Source organism: Taurulus bubalis (genome assembly GCF_910589615.1).
Source record: "Taurulus bubalis genome assembly, chromosome: 13".
Taxonomy (NCBI): domain Eukaryota; kingdom Metazoa; phylum Chordata; class Actinopteri; order Perciformes; family Cottidae; genus Taurulus; species Taurulus bubalis.
In genome coordinates, this window is record NC_136601.1 from 11120735 (window position 1) to 11140297 (window position 19563).

The 19563-nt window shown below is 41.7% G+C and overlaps 1 protein-coding gene across 3 annotated transcripts in view; it reads left to right on the plus strand.

The window, feature by feature from the left end:
- Nucleotides 1-10674: 10674 nt before the first annotated feature.
- The window catches only part of dlg3 (discs, large homolog 3), a gene marked incomplete at its 5' end in the record, with an annotated part of 52526 nt that continues 43637 nt past the window's right edge, over nt 10675-19563 (plus strand). For all 3 annotated transcript variants that reach the window (XM_079229167.1, XM_079229166.1, XM_079229168.1), the window contains one exon: nt 10675-11043. In XM_079229167.1, the coding sequence (XP_079085293.1) occupies nt 10675-11043 (369 nt within the window). The remainder of the gene's footprint in view (nt 11044-19563) is intronic.

The following is a 19563-nucleotide window of genomic DNA, read 5'->3' on the forward strand; positions in this document are numbered from 1 at the left end:
ATCCTCAGTAGATGTCTTTATCTTTTTTTAATTTATTTTTTACGGTAATCTGCTGAATCGTTTGATTGTAAAGTTGATTCACTATTCACTACAGTCCCACATTTCCAAGTGTATGTCAATACAATGCTTTTATGCCCATATGTGAGTGAGACCAATGAAGTGGGTATGTTCCAATGTGTTGTCTCAAATCTGTTTGGTCATTTGGGACCTCCTGATTAGTTATTAGTTACTAATAACCAGTTACCATTAGTTAGTCAGGAACGGCCTCGCTTTCTGATCCACTTTTCTGTGAACGGTGCTAAACATGGAGCAGGATTTTGGATTTGATTGAGCTATCCTGCATGTTTGGTTGATGGGAACTATACTGGATTTCATATGTAGCTTATAAAAATAGAGTTTTGCATATATGCAAGTGTAAGTCATGCAAGGTGCAAACCCGTTTTCAGTGGTTTTTAGGCCTCTAATATAAAGGTGATATTGAAATTACGCAATTCAGTGCTCACATGAGACAAGAACTTTTAATCTAACATTATTCCTTCGTGCTTAGCAGCCCCTCCATTCAGTCAATCACTTAATGGAAATATGTTTTTGAAATTCATGTGCTAAGTCTGAACTGGATTATGTATGGTCAGTTGAACAGGGGAACTACAATAAACTAGTCATTTACTAGACTGTATTAAATGTCTCGTCCACGACTGCCCCTAAACACGTGAAGCTCAAGCGAGTGACATTGTTTTCAACAGAAAGGATTCTTGGTGTTATTATTATTATTATTATTATACAAGTAAATATATATTTCTTTTAATAGATTTTTTTAAAGTTAAATACTGTTATCCTGAGGATAGTCTTGCTTAAATACTTTTGTTATGTCAGTCTGATCAAGTTTGCATTTGCACAACAAATTGGAGTGGAGGAAACTGATTCTTTTAGACAGTTTTTAGCATTTTTAACCATGTATCCATCACCTTAGTCCTCAAGTAACATAGTTACTTGATATATTTCAACCAGTTATCCATTGCTAATAAATGTAACCTTTTATCTATACATGTTTTATTGATCCGTGATGATCTGATTTGATGATGTTTTCTTTCAGATCTGTCATTCCTTCCAATGTATATTATAAAACTCGTCATATATTTGATGAAATGCAGGACCCACAGCAGATGTCAACACATAACATGATATAGTCCTTCCTGTGTAGACAGGAAAGCAAGAGACAAAATATAGGCCGCCGCACTTCTTTGATGCTGAAACACATAAAGTAAATTGCAGTGCCAGATGTTCATCATCTGTCACTCCCATAGGAAAAAACATATGACAATGGTTTGAACTTTATTCTGCCGTCCTAAGCTCCTTTTAGTGTATTCTGTGATCCACCCTGTCGAGCTTCTAATTCAGTGCAGCATGGCTCCTGATCCTTCCCTACATCCTCCCTTCTCTGGATCCCAGCTGCTTGTGGGGCCCAGGCACAGTCCTGGAGAGAGAAGGGGAAGTTTGAGAGGGAGAGAGAGCTGCTTAATGGACACCCAGTGAAGTGCTCATTAGTATTCCAGCTATGTTGTCACCTGAGTGGAGGATGGGATGGAAACTAAATGAGTCTGCAAATTCCCTGATTTGGTGCAGAGTAGCAGGTGAGAGTGGAGAATAGCTCCTATGGAAAATAAATGAAAGAAACCATAAGAGAAGAAGCTGTTTTTTTCTTGTCTAGTTGATTTCAGAATCAGAAAGTTATTAGTGTTTTCATTGCAAAACCCTTTTTGTTGTTGTGTAATAATCCTGGAATAACTACGAAAGTAACAGCCAAGAAGGAACTGAAACATTTCATACATTTTAAATATTGTATGACTTCAAATTATTAATTGATGGACTCATTTCAAATGTGTCTGCACAATTTAGTAAGTGCATGTGTGTTTGTGAGTCTGTAAGTGTGTGTGCACAGTGCAAAGGGCTTAGTTGCCACTATTCTACAAAGCGGGCAGTGTCAGTTGACCTGCCTGTCAGGGCTGCCATGTGGGAATGGAGCCGTCAGAGAGAAACTCACAAAAAACACACATATCTGATCCATACCAGTGCAACAACAAAGACAAAACATTGTGTTTTTGCAACAACCAGTCAGTTGCATTGATGCCAGGTACAGCAGCACTTGTCTGTTAAAGTTGAGCAGCTTTCATTTTAATTGGAGGAATCGGCTGAGACAGAGGACATCTTTGTGTTTGGAAAATGTTTTGCTGTAACTTAAATAAACCCAACTTTGCACCAGGGATGGCCGGCTCTAAAGGCTGCGTCCGTTGACGTTCTGTGTGGTCTTTTACTGGGAACGGTCTCAATGAATTTCAGGTCCTGTAGACTCTGTGTATAACTGTCCACAGTCAGTCGGCACAAGTACTGCCAAAGTGCTGTCAGAGCTAACAGTATATTCACCTCAGGGGGAACCGGAGGGTGGGTGCTATGCTCCCGCGACTGCGGCTTAGGTCAGGACGGCTGTAACTGCCATATGAGCAGCAGCCGTGAGCTAGAGCCAGTGGGGCTTGCTCACGTGCACAAACACGCACTAAAAGCACGCAAAGCCGACCCGGCAATGTCAACAAAGCAAGGAGAAGCTTTGATAAAAACAAAGAGGGAGGGCGACTTCATTCTCTGCTCAGGTCGACGTTAGTCCACTATATCTTTATGTAAACAACGGTTGTTTACTGCTCTATCAATGCCATGGACCTGCTATATTGCACCTTTTAAAGACTCTTACAACCAACTGGATTCAAAACATATTCTGTTTGCTACACGAAAAAAAAGAAGGCAAATGAGCCAATTTCCAAAAATGTTAACACACGCCATAAAATATGTTGGTGATGAAAGTCTCTACATCTTCCGCTGCAAACAAAAAACATAATTTCCGACTAAATATACCTTGAATAAAGAAAGTAGCACTTGGATGCCACTTGCTTATAGCACTTTGTAGTTTTGCTTTCTTGAAGAAATTGTAGTTTTGCTTTCTTGTTGTTCTGAGTTTGTATTCATGGTCGAATGCACTTATTGTAAGTCGCTTTGGATAAAAGCGTCAGCTAAATGAAATGTAATTTAATGTAATGTAATGATGATTGTAGTCTTCAATATCCACAAGCATGTCCTGATCATTCTGTTCCGCAGGACCCGGAGGAAGAGGAAGTGTCTCGGGTGCAAGTGACCAGCAGGAGGAGCCCTCACAAAGTGGAGCGAGTTTCTGGCTTGGTGACTCTATCCCATGTCGAAGTGCCAAAGGTCAGTAAAGCAAAGCAAAAAGCAGTTTCTGAGAGGTTTTCTGAACACAACTTCTCCTCACTGGTTCTAAACAGGCTTCAGAAAAGGCAGCTGCTGCTAATAGAAGCAGATACTAATGAACCTGATGATGTGATGATTACGCATTCACCATGACAGTTTAGTGAGGCGTCACAAAAGTGCCCTAGCAACATGAAACATCTGTTACGATTCATAAAGGATGATGACCTTTGAAACATTTTATTGATGTTGAGGTGTGACCGCTAAATCACAAAGCAGTCCAAGGAGTTTTTCAAGGAGAATTTATTTCTAGGCATTTGTTTGATCAGTTTGAGTGGATATAATCTGTGTTGTTTATTGTGATGTTAATATTTCATGCTAAAAATAAATTATATAAATTAATATTCTCTTCAGCATTTTCACCTACAATCATAATTTGCATCCATTATGCTCATGCAGATCACAGTAATTAATAGTATTGAGGACAGTAATGGCCCAGACATTTTGTAAATATTTTGTCATCACTCTCTTCACCTGCAGCTGTAAAACACCTCAATCCTAAAGTATTGTTGTTGTTTTTTTAACCATGGTGTTGCTCTCGCCGCCGCCCTGTGCTAATACCAAAGATTTAAATTAATAAGAAAAAAGTATTGGAGAAGACTGATAACAATCTCGTATCTGTCCATTCAAAAACAAAACTAGCAGCAGTTGGTTAGTTTAGCTTAGCATAAAGACTGGAAATAAGGGCAAACAGCTAACTTTGCTCTGTCTAAAGGAAACAAAATCCATAACATTAGCACCTCTAAAGCTCACAAATTCACACACTACATCTATTTGATGTGTAAGAACGACAATGTGTGGTTTATGATAGATTATGTGTTCTTTTATATATTTTTTTAATTATTTTTTTGTTTGGAAAAAACTAACCAGATAAAATGTGTTAATTAGTGATCTTTAAAGGTGTTTTAATCAGATTTTGTTACAATTGGCTTGCTGTGTTCCCATTTCCAGTCTTTATGCTAAACTAAGCTAAGCTATCCCCTGCTGGCTCTAGCCTCCTATTTAACACAGACACATGAGTGGTATCTAGCTATCATTTAAGTCTTGGCAAGAAAGTAAATGGCCATATTTCCCAAAATGTCAAACAATTTCTAAGAGTTGTGGTCAACCTGCTGCTTATATGAGCAACAGTCATGATAAAGATATGTCTCATAGGCTAGCCGTGTTCCTCAGTATTATTAAAAGCCCTTGTGTTCACATGCCTTCCCCATTACAACACAGCCAGCGGCACATGGCAGCACAGTGGCCTCAGGCGTTGGCTTTTCAGCTGAGCCCGGAACTAGTGCAATGGATGGGGGGTGGGGGCATGAGGCATGAGGATCAGGGGGAGATGCACGCTGTAAGCACATGGATTCAATGTGTTCGTATGATAATGTCTGCATAAAGATACAGTGACAGCACAGGTTGACGCTGGATAATATGGAGGGGTGTGTGTGTCTGTGTGTGTGTGTGTGTGTGTGTGTGTGTGTGTGTGTGTGTGTGTGTGTGTGTGTGTGTGTGTGTGTGACTCTATCACATGAAGGAGGGAGGTGAGGGAGCTAAGGAGTCGCAGGGAACGTGAGGGAGGGATTGAAGGAGATGGTGGGGGGGTTTAGAGAGAAAGATATAGTGGGGGAGGCTGGAGAGAGAGAGAGAGAGAGAGAGAAAGAGAGAGAGAGAGAGAGAGAGAGAGAGAGAGAGAGAATACAAGGCGGATGAGAGGCGAGGGCCGGTGCAGTGCAGAGCTGGAACGGACACCCAGAGCTCAGCCTTCCTCGGGTTGCCATGGAAACCACATTCCTCCCCCGCCTGCATCCCTACAGACTGCTCTGACTCTATCTCTCTCCTCGCTTCTCTGTTTTTCATCCTGTCTTTTTCATTCCCCTTTTAATTTGTGTCTTTGTTTTTTGTTTTTTCTCTCTCTGTCTCTCTTTCTGCTCTGCTTTTTTACACCATCCAGGCATTGAGCACAATCGTGATGATGCACACTCAGCAAGCACATTGATTTCATACGCATTGCTCTCTGTGACAAGGTGAATGGGTAATTACACAGGGTTTATTTTGCATTCCCATGCACTGATGGACACATAAGAACTTTGTTGTTTTCTCTGCATCTCTCTATTTTCTTCTCTCTATTTTTACTCCCACTTCTGTTCAGCACCATGCTTCAATAATGCCCCCTCTAGTCATTGCATTTCTGCCCACACATAGGGCACCGTAGCTTCGTTTCTCTTCAGTTATGGTGTCTGTCGTGGACCGACAGCACCTTCCATCATGTTTTATCAGCAGCGTTCACCCTCCTCGGTTTCCAGCTCATCTCTTAACCCTCTACTTGCACCCCATTTCATAGCTCTCTTTCTCTCTGCCTTTGTCTTTTTATGCATGCACAACATCTATGCCAAACACTGTTCCTCAGCCATGTTGCTCTGATACAATCTCCCACTCTTGCCATCTTGTGTTCCTCATTTCCCTCCACTCCTCATGTTGGTCCATGTGTATGCTTCTCTCTCTCATTATTCCATCAGTTGGAGGTGCTGTGTTTGGTGTGTGTGGTGGAGCAGCTGTTCTCTGCCACTGAGGCCTATTAATAGGAGTCTTAGCCATGTAGCTTTTGTTTTCTGCGTCTGCACTGGCGGGAGAGCATCATGGAGGCTCCTCGGCAGGTTAAGTTGGCTTTTAGTACAAAACTGATGAGTATCTTTCATTCTCTTAGTCTGACTGGCTTTCTGTCTTGGGGTCTCTGTCCCTTTGCTCCATATACACATAACAAAGCCACAATTCATTAAGCAGCTAAAGCATTAACTGTAAAGATTCTCTGAAATATTTATTCCTTTCGGTATCGGCTTGTAGGCAAGAAAAGTGGATTCTGCTAAGATGCAATGATGCTTGGGAGATACTTTTAAGACCTGCTTCCCAACCCCCCTCTTGCAGTTAGTTAAGGCTACAGTAGAGCAGCTTAGTACGTGTTGATATGGAGCTGCCTCTTTAAGACTGCCTCACTACCGACTGTCCTTTTATGGAGCTGCATCCGGTCAGGTGATGAAGGAGTAGTCACAAAGCTTCTCTGAGAAATGCTTAGAAATGACTGAAAAGCTCAATACATGGTGTGTGCTCTGGTTGGGGGGTTGTAATGCTCATTACGATAACGTGCGTGCGTGTGTGTGCACGTGTGTGTGCACGTGTGTGCAAGTGTGTGCGCGTGCGTGCATGTGTGTGTTAGAGGGTGTCCAGGTTGGTTTATGTAATAAAGGCTGTGCAGGCTGATGCTGAGCTGATAGTGTTGGGGGAGCTGCAAGGTGGGATGCGGAAAAGCATCTCTGTTCAAAAGCACAGGATCATTTCCTCGTTTATGGCATAAATCACAGTTCCTTTTTTTTTCATTTGTCAACAGAAGGTCAGAGGTTACTCCTTTCATTTCACAAGATAAATGACCTGACGCTGTTGATCCTCTCCTTTTCAGTCTAAGCTGTTTAATTGGGCACAATATTTATCAAGGACTGCACACACACAAACCCCACTTATGCATGCATGCATACCTATATGTGTTATAGGTGAATGTGTTTTAAAAAATATATTTGATAATGCTATGAGTCCTACAAAAGTGCTAGTCTTCTGGGTATTCGAAAGCCAAGTTGTTCTTATTGTATTTTCTAGGACAGTTATTACATTTGGATAGTTATTACATTTGGCCCAAGTCACATCATAATCGTGTGTCAATATGTCGTTTCAGTCATTTAAAAAAAAAAAGGTGTATCCCTATTCTTTGAAAGTGTTTTCGTGTTTGAACATGTTTGAAGAAAAAATAAAAGATTGCTACATTTCTTTGACGGTTTTGCATTGTTCCATCTCTAGTATTATTTATGTTTAGCCACTGAAGAAATGCCAGTAACTGAATATTGCTTTTTCTGTTTGGCAATGTGTCACAAATGGCAAAATAATCTTATGTAGGTGACAGCTTTATTACATTATAAACTGCTGATTAAATTTGACAATATCGTGTAATCCAATACAAGGACGCTGCGAACGACAACCTGAAAAATAATAGTGTAATTGAGTCCAATGAAAACTTAGGGTTCACAACCGCAACAACAATCTGCACACACTTTGTATTTATTGCCAGGCTACGGTTTTTGATTTCACTACATTGCACTATGTGGGTTTTATGCCACCTGGATAAGGTTGCAATTGGCTAGAATTTACATTATCAAAACTGCTGAAATGTTTACTCTTCCAGAAGCAGAAGTGAGCAGCATTACACTATATTAGTGATTAAAACACAAAGGATATGTTTTGTCTTCATCCACAAAATTGGGTTGGAAAATTAGATGTCTTACACGACATACACACCAACACTACATTAACCTTCAAGACCCTTTATTTTCTGTGATAGCTGTAATGTGATTAGTGCATATTATCTCCCTGTATTCCACTTCCTGCTATCATACAGAGATTCGCTCTAAACGGCCAACCAAATTCTTGATTATATTTGATATTATGTAATATTTAAAGGGAGAGGTTTCTTTCCCCCAGAGGTACTAAATATGTCTACTTAGCCAGTTTATATCACAGATCTGTGTGTGTGTGCGTGTGTGTGTGTGTGTGTGTGTGTCGATGCCTATGTGTGCGCCCACCCATACAGATGACATATCTGTCTTCGTTCAGCACAGGGGATCTTTCTTTTTCTGTCTGTCCTGCCTTTATTATGTGTATCTTGCCTGCCATTCCTTCATTTTGTGTGCCGTACAACGTGTGTGTGCGTGTGCGTGTGTGTTTGTGTTTGTTTTATACTGCAAACCCTCTGTGGTAAATGCGATGTGGACAGTTCATAAGAGAGACAGCGAGGCTAGGGAAGGATAGTTGCAACATGTGCTCGGTCATGTGTGCTGTGATCGATATACTTACATCGTCCTTTCAAGCCGCTGCCTTGAAGCCCCGCCTCACTGCTCTGATTGGCTTCAGATGGGTTTGTGGCTGCATCCGACAATTTAACTTGAGACATTCAGGGGTTTTTGGTCTCTGTTTAAAAGATGGCCAAATTTCTCCTCTTTTTGTTTGCTGCTTGGCAAATCTCTGTAGGTTCCAGTGAAAGAATGTCATCATAATGAAGTGAGTTAGTGTTGCATGTAATTTAATGTCACTGAGCCTGCTGTGTGTGCCTCCTGGTAGGGCTGCAACACAATGCAGTGTGCCCTCTCCAGAAAATGTTTCTCAATTTAACATGAGGGTTGCACATATACAAATCAATTTACATCCAGTTTAAAGGCACTATGTCTTATGTTTGAGTCTAAACAATGAAGCGGCATTCATGTATGAGCACTGTAGTATGCAGACTCTGTACAAATGTACTCTTCCCCCATGCAGACACACCCAGCTCTGTTCCCCGTCACATTTCATTAATAATGCATATATGCAGTGCTTTAATGGCAACACTGTAACATTCTCTCTTAGGTCTCTAAAAAAATAAACCATCACCCTCAGTGTCAGGCTGTTTTATATCTAGCTGTGATCAACCCACAAATTCATAAGCATGCAAAACTGTTCACAGGCAGTCCAATCGCATTACTGAAAATATAACTGCCACACATACATGAAAGCATATAGTCTCTCCTTCTCTCTTTTTTTTCCCCTCACACATTCTCACTCTCAATCTCTTCCTCCACCCACTCAAAAGCCCAAGCGTGTAATCTTGTTGGTTTCGTACACATGTGTTGATGTCATCATTGTGAACATAAAATATTTCCCTTATGGTTCTTAAACGAGGCATCGGGAGTGCAGTTTTCTCTCACTGTGCTTATTTTGACCCAATACTGCACATGGGCAGGATTTAGCGATACAATTATTTCAACTTCAGTGCTGCTTTGCCAGTAATATTACTTAAAAAGGAAGAGGGGTAGAGAGTGATGTAAAGTAACGCAGCGTGATTCAAATGCATCACTGCTGAGAGGCAGGTTTAGTGAAACCCAGGAGAAAGGAAAGGATTTTCATCTGCTGCACCTGCTTCCATTGTGCGATTATTTACGGATGTGTGTTGGAACACAGAGCCTGAGGTTGCCAATCACTTGCACGAGAAAGCTGTTCAATCTGCGGCTGAACTAGAGATGACCGTGGAGGTGACCAGTTACCACTCACCAGTCGGAGGTACAGAGGGGCTCACTGTAAGTTGGTTTTTGGCTGCATTGGTCTGATGAAAAACATGGATTAGACTCACAATCAGCGGATCGGGGTCACGCGTCGGCATTGACAGACCGCAGACTACAACTTCCTGACCTTTTTATTGAGAAAATGTACAAATACAATATTGTCATTGTGCCTTGATTTGTGAAGCAGTACCTTTTCACCCAAGGCAGGCAGCAGTGAGGTTTAGTTGTTGCGGCCCCTTTAAGAGCAGCTAGCGAAGCGCTCAGTCCTGTTGGTGCTGCTGCTGCTGATGGCAGCGCTGCCAGTTGATTGGTTGTGGCTGTCAGGGCTGAGGTGCTGGAGGGATGCTGCTACGTATCTCTCCCCTGCCTCTCTCTCTCTCTCTCTCTCTCTCTCTCTGTCTCTGTCTCTGTCTCTCTCTCTGTCTCTCTCGCTCCATCTCCCTCTTGCTTGCTTGCATCCCTCTGAATAATCCACATCTAGGGCAAGCTGGCTGAGAGGCGATCCAGTGCTCAGCTCCTCTCTGCAGGCTGAGAAAAGAGACAGAGAGAGAAAGACTACGATTTTCAACGCAGGAGGAAAACCGTGAGATTTTGACAGACCGGGGAAGATACCAAGAACAGAAGAAGATTTTCATCTGCGGATATTATTTATTTATACATATTGTTTATATATCTATATATATATTTGTACACACACATATAGATATTTATATATATATACATTTATCCCTGTACATAACCGTATTTGTGCTTGTCTGTTTATATTAATATTTTTATATGTATTTGTGTGTGTAAATATATATGATATATACACAAAAGAATATATATATATATATCTATGAATTTATATGCGTATCACTGTGAACCAAGAGAAGCAAGAGGAAATTTCTACCATCGGGGCTGGTCTCTGATTGTGTGGTCGTATACAATATTTTGAATTTTTCCTTTGATCTTCTACGTCAAGAGGACAAAGACTACGTGCCCATTTTGTATTTTTGTTTTCCTGTTGCTGCTTCTCGTCCCTCCTTGATCTTTTTTTTTCTACATCCGAGAGGAATAAAGCGGAGAGTGACAGGATTTGAAAAAAAGGGAAAATCTGTAGAAATTCCTGTGATTAGTGTTATTTCCGTCGGCAGTAGCGCTCTGTGAGCCGATCACAGCGTGCTGTGTGAGATCTGAGGCGGCAGCAGAGACAGAGTGCCACGCCGCTCAGCTCAGCGTCAGTCCAGCCAGCGCAGCCAGCATGCACAAACACCACCACTGCTGCAAGTGCCCAGAATGTTATGAGGTGACCCGTATGGCCGCCCTGCGTAGGATGGACGCCCCGTCGTATGGAGGAGACTGGCAGGCCGAGCCCTATGGATACCCGCCTGGGTACGGGGGAGGCCAGACCTTACCCCCTCCGGCCTCAGGGGGAGGTGGAAGCATGGGAGGAGGAGGGGGCACTTTGGGGAGAAGTAAGGGCAAGATTATGTCTGGTGGGGGCCCTGGAGGCCCCAACCCAAAGGGCCATCATTCCAAGTGTGGCCCCAAAGTAAACGGCAACAACTCCACTGGACAAGCAGGATGGTGGCCCGAGTGCACCTGTACCAACCGGGAGTGGTATGACCAGGTAACTCGTCTTTCTCATTCTGTTAGATAGCTCCGATAGTCCTACCCAGTCAGGCCTGTGGGGCCTGACTGGGTAGGACTGGGATCAGATGAGCTGCTGCTGTAGTAAAACGGAGACCATCATGTATCAGCTGTCGATTTATAGAAGAGAATTCATATTTAGTATTCATCTCAAGCCCTCCGTTTCCCATTTGTTGACTGTGGTTCCTCTATTGGAAGCAGAGTAAGGAGAAGAGAACAGGACTGATCCAGTTCCTCTGCACACACATATGGATGATCTTCATGTTTGGATTTGATGCAGATGACTAATGCTTATACATTTAACACACCTAGTGTACGTCGTCAAAGGCTTACGGCGATGCAGTTACCATAGGCCAAAAATGGTGCATTTTCCTTCACTGAAGCAGCACTTGACTGCAGTTTGCAATTATTTTAAGTTATCTCTTAAGCCGATAACGCCGACATTAACGACTGACTTTGTACATTAGATGTAAGAAATAGATTTCTCAGAGATCAACTAATTGTACGATTGTGTCTCATTAGCTCAGAGTAGAGAAAGATATGATGAAATCAAGCTCTGATACCACTTCCATTTCTTATTTGGCCTCCATTTTTTGAGCAAGCAATGTTGCTCAAAAGAATACCATATAAAATGAACGTGGTGTCGGAGAAGGAACAGGGAATCAGCAGTAATCTGTGCCCAAGCGCTGCCTGTCATACATGCCGCACAGTGTGAATGAAACTGCCTCTTTACGTGTGCCCATTTCGTCTCTATTATCCCCATTTATTTACATGTATTTATAAATCACAGTTGATAAAAGGTCATAACAGCTTCAGAAGCGCAGTCTTTAATTAAGGAAGGCGTATGGATGTGAGCATGAGAGCGAGCTTGGGTGGGGGAAGGGTAGCTCGGTGAGCATGAGATTCAAGGAATGGTTCTAGCTGTGCATGAGTATGTGTCTATGTAGTCTCGTATTTGCGGCAAGTGAAGCCGCTGCATCATTTTTAGTCCCTCCGTTTATGTCCGATCGCGTTTTGAGCAAGAAATGTGATGCCATGGGAGGAAGGAAGGTGAGAAGAAGCACAGGGGTAAAATGGAGGCTGAAATTTCAGTGGCAGAGTGCAAAAGATCCCCCTGAGCTGAGTCCACATATGAACCGCAACCTGACTGATATTAGCGTTTTACTACAACCAAGGGGAGGTTTGAGGATGCAAAAAGAGATTGACACTTTCTCTTGGTTCATGTGAAATCTATTGGGAGCCTTTTTCTTCCAGACCAATCAGGCTTATTTCATGTTTCACACATTCCAAAGCTTATAGCAAATGTGATTATGTAAGCCTTTATTGCTTACATGGAGCATTTTACTATCCGACAGTATTACCACCTAATTGTTCTACTGCTCATTTGCAGCATTCCGTATTCAACTTACAATGAAGCAATGTATTATCTAAATAGGTTTCTTCGTGATTTGTGTTGGCATCTTATGTTGTTGAAGCAGCACGGTTAATAGATGAACCACTCTGTAGAATCCTATCAGGTCCTGTCCTTTTCAAAGGATCCGTGCTCCCTTGCTGTAACATGTGAATGTGCAACACACACAAACTATGGAGAAAATATCCAACCGAGCATTTCTACTCTCAGTCCAGGAGCATCTACGTTGGAATAAAAAAAAGAATGAATCAGCGATGGGATGATGGTGGGGAAAAGCAGCAGTCAGTGGGGTGAAAATGCTAGGGTTGAAAAAGAGAGAAATAAGCCAATAAAGGCAGGCAGTGGGCCTGGAGAGGGGGAGGGGGTTATGTAAGAGGAGGCAGTTGGTGGTGCTGTCAGAGAGAGAACGCCAGCAAGCCCTGACACTGTGGACAAGCATCTGTCCCTCCATCTCTTAAAACAGGCATGCAAGCGGCCAGTGCGCTTCCTATGAACGGGCCGTAGCTCACCCACCACCTTCCTCGGCTTTCCTCAGTCACCATTGCTCATCCTTGGGTGGGAAATGTGAATGCTACCCCTCCCCCACTACCTATACACAGTCGGAAAGCAGGGCAGTCATCACACACGCCCAACCACGCAACGTCTATTATCTTATAGCTTTCATAACAATTGTGTATTTGGATGCTAGCACGATGAAAAGCAATAACCTTACAAAGCCATTCAGAATGATCCAAGTTGGCTTTTTTCATAGCTGGGTCATTGACATTTCCAGATGGCTTCTGTAGCCATGAACATTTCATGTATGTGTGAGGAAATCATTGCACGACCCCAAGACATGATGATGCCAAATTCTTCCCCCCCCTCTGTCATCTATTTATGAAACAATTGTGCTGCTTTTGTCAAGAGCTTGCTAGGTTAATTATGGATGATACCAGTTGGGATTATAAGAACATTCTTTAAAACAAGAGCTTTTGAATTTAAATCTGAGAAAAGTAGAGACCTCAGTCTACTGGGAGCTTCACTCCGAAAGCTCCATCTCCCCCACCCCCGGGCTTCAATATGGCTTTGTGTGTTCTCCAGCTCTGTGGCTATGATTAGCTTAAAATATTAATTGGATTTTACTTTATTTATTAGCATCAAGATTTGGTCCAGAATTCTTTGCCAGGCCCGTTGTTTATAGCAGGCCTCTGTGGTGGCTGTGGTGTTTTAAATGAATGCACAGGCACGGTGGGCGTTGCATTTCAAACACTCCCAACGGTGATTACGACTCGAAAGCCTTCGGGCCGCGATCATAAATGTTTGTGCATGTGTGTGTATGTATGTGTTTCTCTTATAGTCACATTGATTTATTGGTATCATTGGTTTGTACATCCGTCTGATGAGATTTAGTTTGGGCCGGATTTGATTTGCCATTCCTGTAAGAGCAACCCAGAGAGTATTAACGGATGGGATTTACATGTGCTCCATGTCCGAATGGCTTGAGCTGGATCCCCTGCTGTTATCTTGAAAGGCTCCTTCTAAAACCTGTAGTATTCTCATCAGATCAATAGAGATTTATACGAGCTTGTCTTGGAATAAAAAAAGGCAAGACATTGTGTGATCTGATTGAAATTGCATGCACTCAGCACACGTTTTCTTTAGAAATCGAATGTGAACGCCTAGATGGACATTTTCGTTAAACCTGCAGGGGCAGTTCATTTCGATACATTCGGTCCAATGTTACACATAATGCATACTGCACTTTTGTTTTTCTAGTCTCAAGTAAGAGAAGTAAGTTTACATATATTGTGTATATATTACACATCCGTATTTCTTTCCTCTGATCGATATACGTCAGAAAGAAAGCAGATTCCCTACCTGGTGTTAATCCTTATGACGTTGGGTAGGAAGTAGGAAGAAAGCGGAGAGCTGCTAGAAAATGATGTTACAGAAATGCTTATGATCCAAGAACATTTTTCTCAAGTGTCCGTCTTCCCCCGACTCTTCGTACTCATGAAAGGAGGACTCCTCATAAGGACAGACCACTTTGACCTCGAGAAACAAGGACATCTTGAAAGCATTGCTTTGTTGTGAGCCTTTTCTTATTATTAGACACACAACATGTGTTTGTTTTTACTGTCACACTTTTGGTTGTAGATCTCGTTACGTCACAGGCGCTGGTGTGAAATGGGCTGCCATTTGGTCATTTTTTATGTGTGTCAGGATGATGACTTCTGTTGCGGCCTGGCGGACAACATTCCAGGTGTGGGAGAAGCTTTTTCAACCCCAGATTGCGGTCCACTTGCTGCATTCATGCTTCTTTCTTTAATGGAGCAGTGGTCCTTGTTGTTCGATGTGACCGATCTTTGTGGTTCTCCTTCTTGCAGTAATCCAAGTAATAATCCCAAATAATTGGTTGTTCTATTCACATTTCATTATTGATTTGATCGTATTGGTTTGATGATGTATGATATGGTATTTAGGTCGGCTTTCTCTTTATCTGAGCATCAAGTGAAAATTGTACATGATATTCAATGCTTATCATTTTAATAATTCTAAAAGAAATGACACAATACAGCACCAAAAAGGATCATTATTGTCTAGTACAGTCCCACCAGTGATGTCACCTTTTAAGTTTCAACATTGCACTGGTGTCAGATTGCTCCCCATGCTGTCCCTCCCTCTCAACCTAACAAGCATTTTTTTTCATGAGTGGGAGGGGAAAACAGGCTGAAACTGTGTAATTGCCCTTTGAGATCTATCCATACTTCAGCTCAAACCCTGTATTCATTTTCACAATGTGACATGTTTTGAAACCTGTTACAGACAAGTGCTCCAAATTTCTTGTTCTTGATTTTGTCGTGAATTATTGCATCTGCTATAAACTAACATAATGTCTGATTTACCTACCAGCAAGTTGTTAAAGCTCAAAGAGTTTGATATCAATAAACTAAATGTTTAGCCGTCCAGCCAAACAGTGATTACTTCAGACTAAAGGATACAAAAGAACTTAAAAAATCTCAGGTTGGTACCTCCAACTTCCTCACGATGCACCATGCTGTTCATAAGACAGCTTGTTGATGAGCTGTCGCAAAAAAACACCATAATTATATTTGGGCAAACAGGGTAGATCTTTCTTAGTTAGCAGGAGATGCTTTTCTCTTCTGCTTTGTTGGTGTTGAAACATACCTCTGTGCTTAAACGAACTGAAAGATAGTATGATATAATGTTGCCATTTATTGTAAGTGTTCTTGCAAACTGTGCACAGCAATTGAGAAGTGTTTTCATCACAGTGAGCTCTGATTTTAACAACATGAACAGCTCGGCAGTAGTTTTATGAACTGCGGTTGCTCCAGTGAGAATGTAGAACAGCTACAGTCGTCTGAGATTCAAGATTCAAGATATTTTTATTGTCATATGTGCAGTTAACAGACTCTGTACAATGAAAAACTTACTTTGCTAGGTCCTCCTTCCACACAGAATTACAATAACTTAAAATTTAAGGCTTAAGGTAAACATTGGAATTAAAATTAAGAATTAAGAATACAAAAAAGTACTATAAATGCTAATAGTAGAAGAAAATATATAAAATAAGGCACAGAAATATGAGAACAGTATTGCACATTCAGTTTCACTGAGTGTGTAAAGTGCACTATGCATTGTTGCAAATATTTCAAGTACAGTCGTGTCATGAAGTCCCAGCAGCCGGCTAACAGAGAGGTCCACCACCTTTACTCTTGTGTGACGATTCAGGCAATAAGAACCAATACTTCTTATATACAATCTATGTTACAGTGTATTTTCTCAATAATATGAATGACGGTCAACCATTTTCAACCATTTTTAAGAGCTACCTTTGTTTAAGATTATATAAGCCATTACTGTTTAACTGAAAATAGTTTCAAAATGGAATGTAACAAATGTGCAAGTTTGGCATTACAAATCTACAATCTGTTGCACAAAACTTTTACCTTTTGTCGAATTTGGGTACAAGAACTAAACAGCAGCAGTTAACTCAATACGTTTTGATTACTTAGACGTTTGGTGCATCCGAGAAAATCATTGCATCTCTTTGCACTCAATGCTTTGGTTATTGTACTGCAGAAAACATTACATTTGTAACATTTTCAATAACACCGAAACAGGTTTTTGCTGAATTAAATTATGATTGAGATTCCAATATCCCATTTTAATTGATAGCACACCATTTAATTGTAGTTGTCTGCTAGCAAACCACCATACATCATATCTTCCGTTCTGCACTTGTTTCCCCACCCCCCCACATCTCACACGCGCACACACACACACACACACACACACACACACACACACACACACACACACACACACACACACACACACACACACACATACACACACATACATACACACCCATGCTCGAGACAGACCTGTACCCAAAAACAAAGTGTTCTTTACCCATGAAAAGTTTGGGGTTATGAGAGGATGGTGAATCATGGGAAATGCACTAAGAAACAAGAGAGACATGGTGCACTGCAATATTTATGTGCACTTTGACAAAAGTTTGCTTTTTATACGCTGCGAGAGGGGGTAGGGACGGAACGCCTGAAAAAGAGGCCGGTCAGACGTTGACGTGAGCGCGTGCAAGGAAGACAAGCGAGCCACCATTATGAGAGCTGACGCGGTCAATCTGTGACGGGGAGCTGCTGGAGCTGTGACCCAGGACCTCAGCTGGGTTCAATCCCACCTCCTCCACTTCTCTTAAAAGCCTGTGTTGCTTTACCTTCGCACTGCGTTTACAGACCGACTCTGCTCTTATTCAACATGGAGGTCCTCTGTGAAATGCAGAATTCGCACGCATGTGTTAAATGCTCATCAAGTGGTTTATACATTACTGCAGTTTGACTCCAGCTATGTGATGCATATATAGGCTGTTGTACCTTTTACAGGTGCAGGTGCCTGAAGCTGCAGATTGTGTGTGTAGAAGTGCGCGTTCTGCTGCAAGCTGAGGCTACCATGCCCCTGTGATCCATATGGTCATTGTCAGAGGCCCTGCCAGGGCTCAGCCCCATATCAGCTCGCCTGTTCCCCTCTCCGGCTCTCGCTGCCAGCCAGGGGAGGAGAGAAGAAAAGAGAAGGGAGGGGAACGCTGTTTGTTTGCTTGCCTGCTTTGTTTTATTTAGGGTTTTTTGCTGATCACAGTAGCGACTGGCCTAGAAATGTGACTGTGCTGTGCGGGGCAGAGTGGACTCCTGATTCAGCGATGGAAGCATCAGATTTTCTGTTCGACAGGGAAGCGAGAGACACAGGGCCTTTGATAAAATGAGATGGCAGCGTTAAGCGCTGCCATCGCTGTTGCTGTTAATTAAAAGAATCAGACGTCAGTGTGTGATAGATTGTATGTACAGATATGAAAGCAATTTTTTCCCTTCAATGCTTCCCTCACTTTTAGCAAGAACGTGCTAGCCTTCTCAGCAAGGTGCACCAGCTCCATCACCCACATGCTGCCGTGGAATATGTGTATATCCAATCAATACCAGAGAAGAGCTGGTCCCTAAGCCTTCTGACTCCTCTTCATTTTTGTGGGGGTGTGTGGGTGCTTTCAACAGCGCTTGTGCTTTCATGGCTTTTACTCATCATCATATCAGCTGTTATTTTGGTAACACTTTACAATGAGGTACACAAACTCCTGAGTAGTACAGTACCGTATTAACAGGAGCTAACTGCTAAATAAGGCATACCCATAACTAATAATTAGGTTCCAAATGATTTTAAATCAGTGATTAAACAGTAGATAATCCTACGGTACCAGAGAAAAGAAAGTAAATATTGTGTTTGTACACATTTGTGAATCTGCATACTGACCACATTCTGATTTTCTTTAACGTACATTCACTAACAGGCTAAGGCTTTTTAGAATTATTCCCAGTTGTATATATTTTTATCAGAAGCCTTCCTTTTTTCTGATCTGCTCCCATGCTAGTTTGCTTTAGAAGAAACGTAAGGCTTCTTCCATGTTTTCCTGTTGTCTTGATAAATTCATGCATTTAACACAGCACTTATTCAATCCGCACAGCAATATAATCATGTATCACTCACCCATCTTCTCTTGCAGAAATACTATTTTCATTCAGTGATTACCAAGTCGCCTCCATTTTGCCATTTTTTAAATTGCTTTTAAGACAGTGTCAATGAAACCCAACACTTCCTGCTCAGATGTTTCACATTAAGAGCGAACCTTGGTTCAAAAGGCATAATATCTCCCATTCTAGGTAGGCTTTAAACTTGAGACATCTGCAGGAAGTATTGAGTTATGTTTATAGTAATTTACCATGGCTTGATAAGAAATGACTGAGCAGAAATGATTAAGTTTCCAGTTCCTGGTATCGTGCATTCTGTCTCCTTGTCACTGAAATAAAACAGCCATCGTTGGGAATTTGATGACTTTCAAAAGGTTCTCACCATTTCGACACAGATACATTTCTGTTGTTAACAAAAAAGTATTGAGGTCCAATATTCAGCCCTGGTTGTGAGCAGCAGAGGAACATTGTGCAGCATTTAAGGAGATCTATTGGCAGAAATAGAGGATTATATTCACAAGTATGTTGTCTTTTGTCTATAATCACCTAAAAATAACATATGTGGTGTTTTCGTGACCTTTTATATCTACATACAGAGCAGGTCCTCTTCACGGAGGTCGCCGCCAGGTTTCTACAGTAGCCCAGAACGGACAAACTAAACACTGGCTCTAGAAAGGACTATTAGCGTTTTTGAGTTTTGCGTCGTCCCACCGCACTTCTCCTACACACTTGGCGCACGGCACACGGTAGAAGCCTTCCGGCTAGAAGCGGCCAATTCCTACACACTGCACTAAGGTCAATCACTCCCAAAATGTGAAAAGGAAAGTCAAAGGAAACAGCTTTACAGTTGGAATTTAGTCTAACTCAGTACAATGCTAAATCTACACATATGCATGTCTTTAAAGGTAAACTAATTATTTATCTGAGTTATCAGGAACTACTTGTTCCTCATTTATTGGTAACTGCTCAGGAATGTATTCACCTTATTTAAAAGTGTTACCATTGCTTTTTTTGCTATTTCACACACTAGACGGCATGTATACATGACATA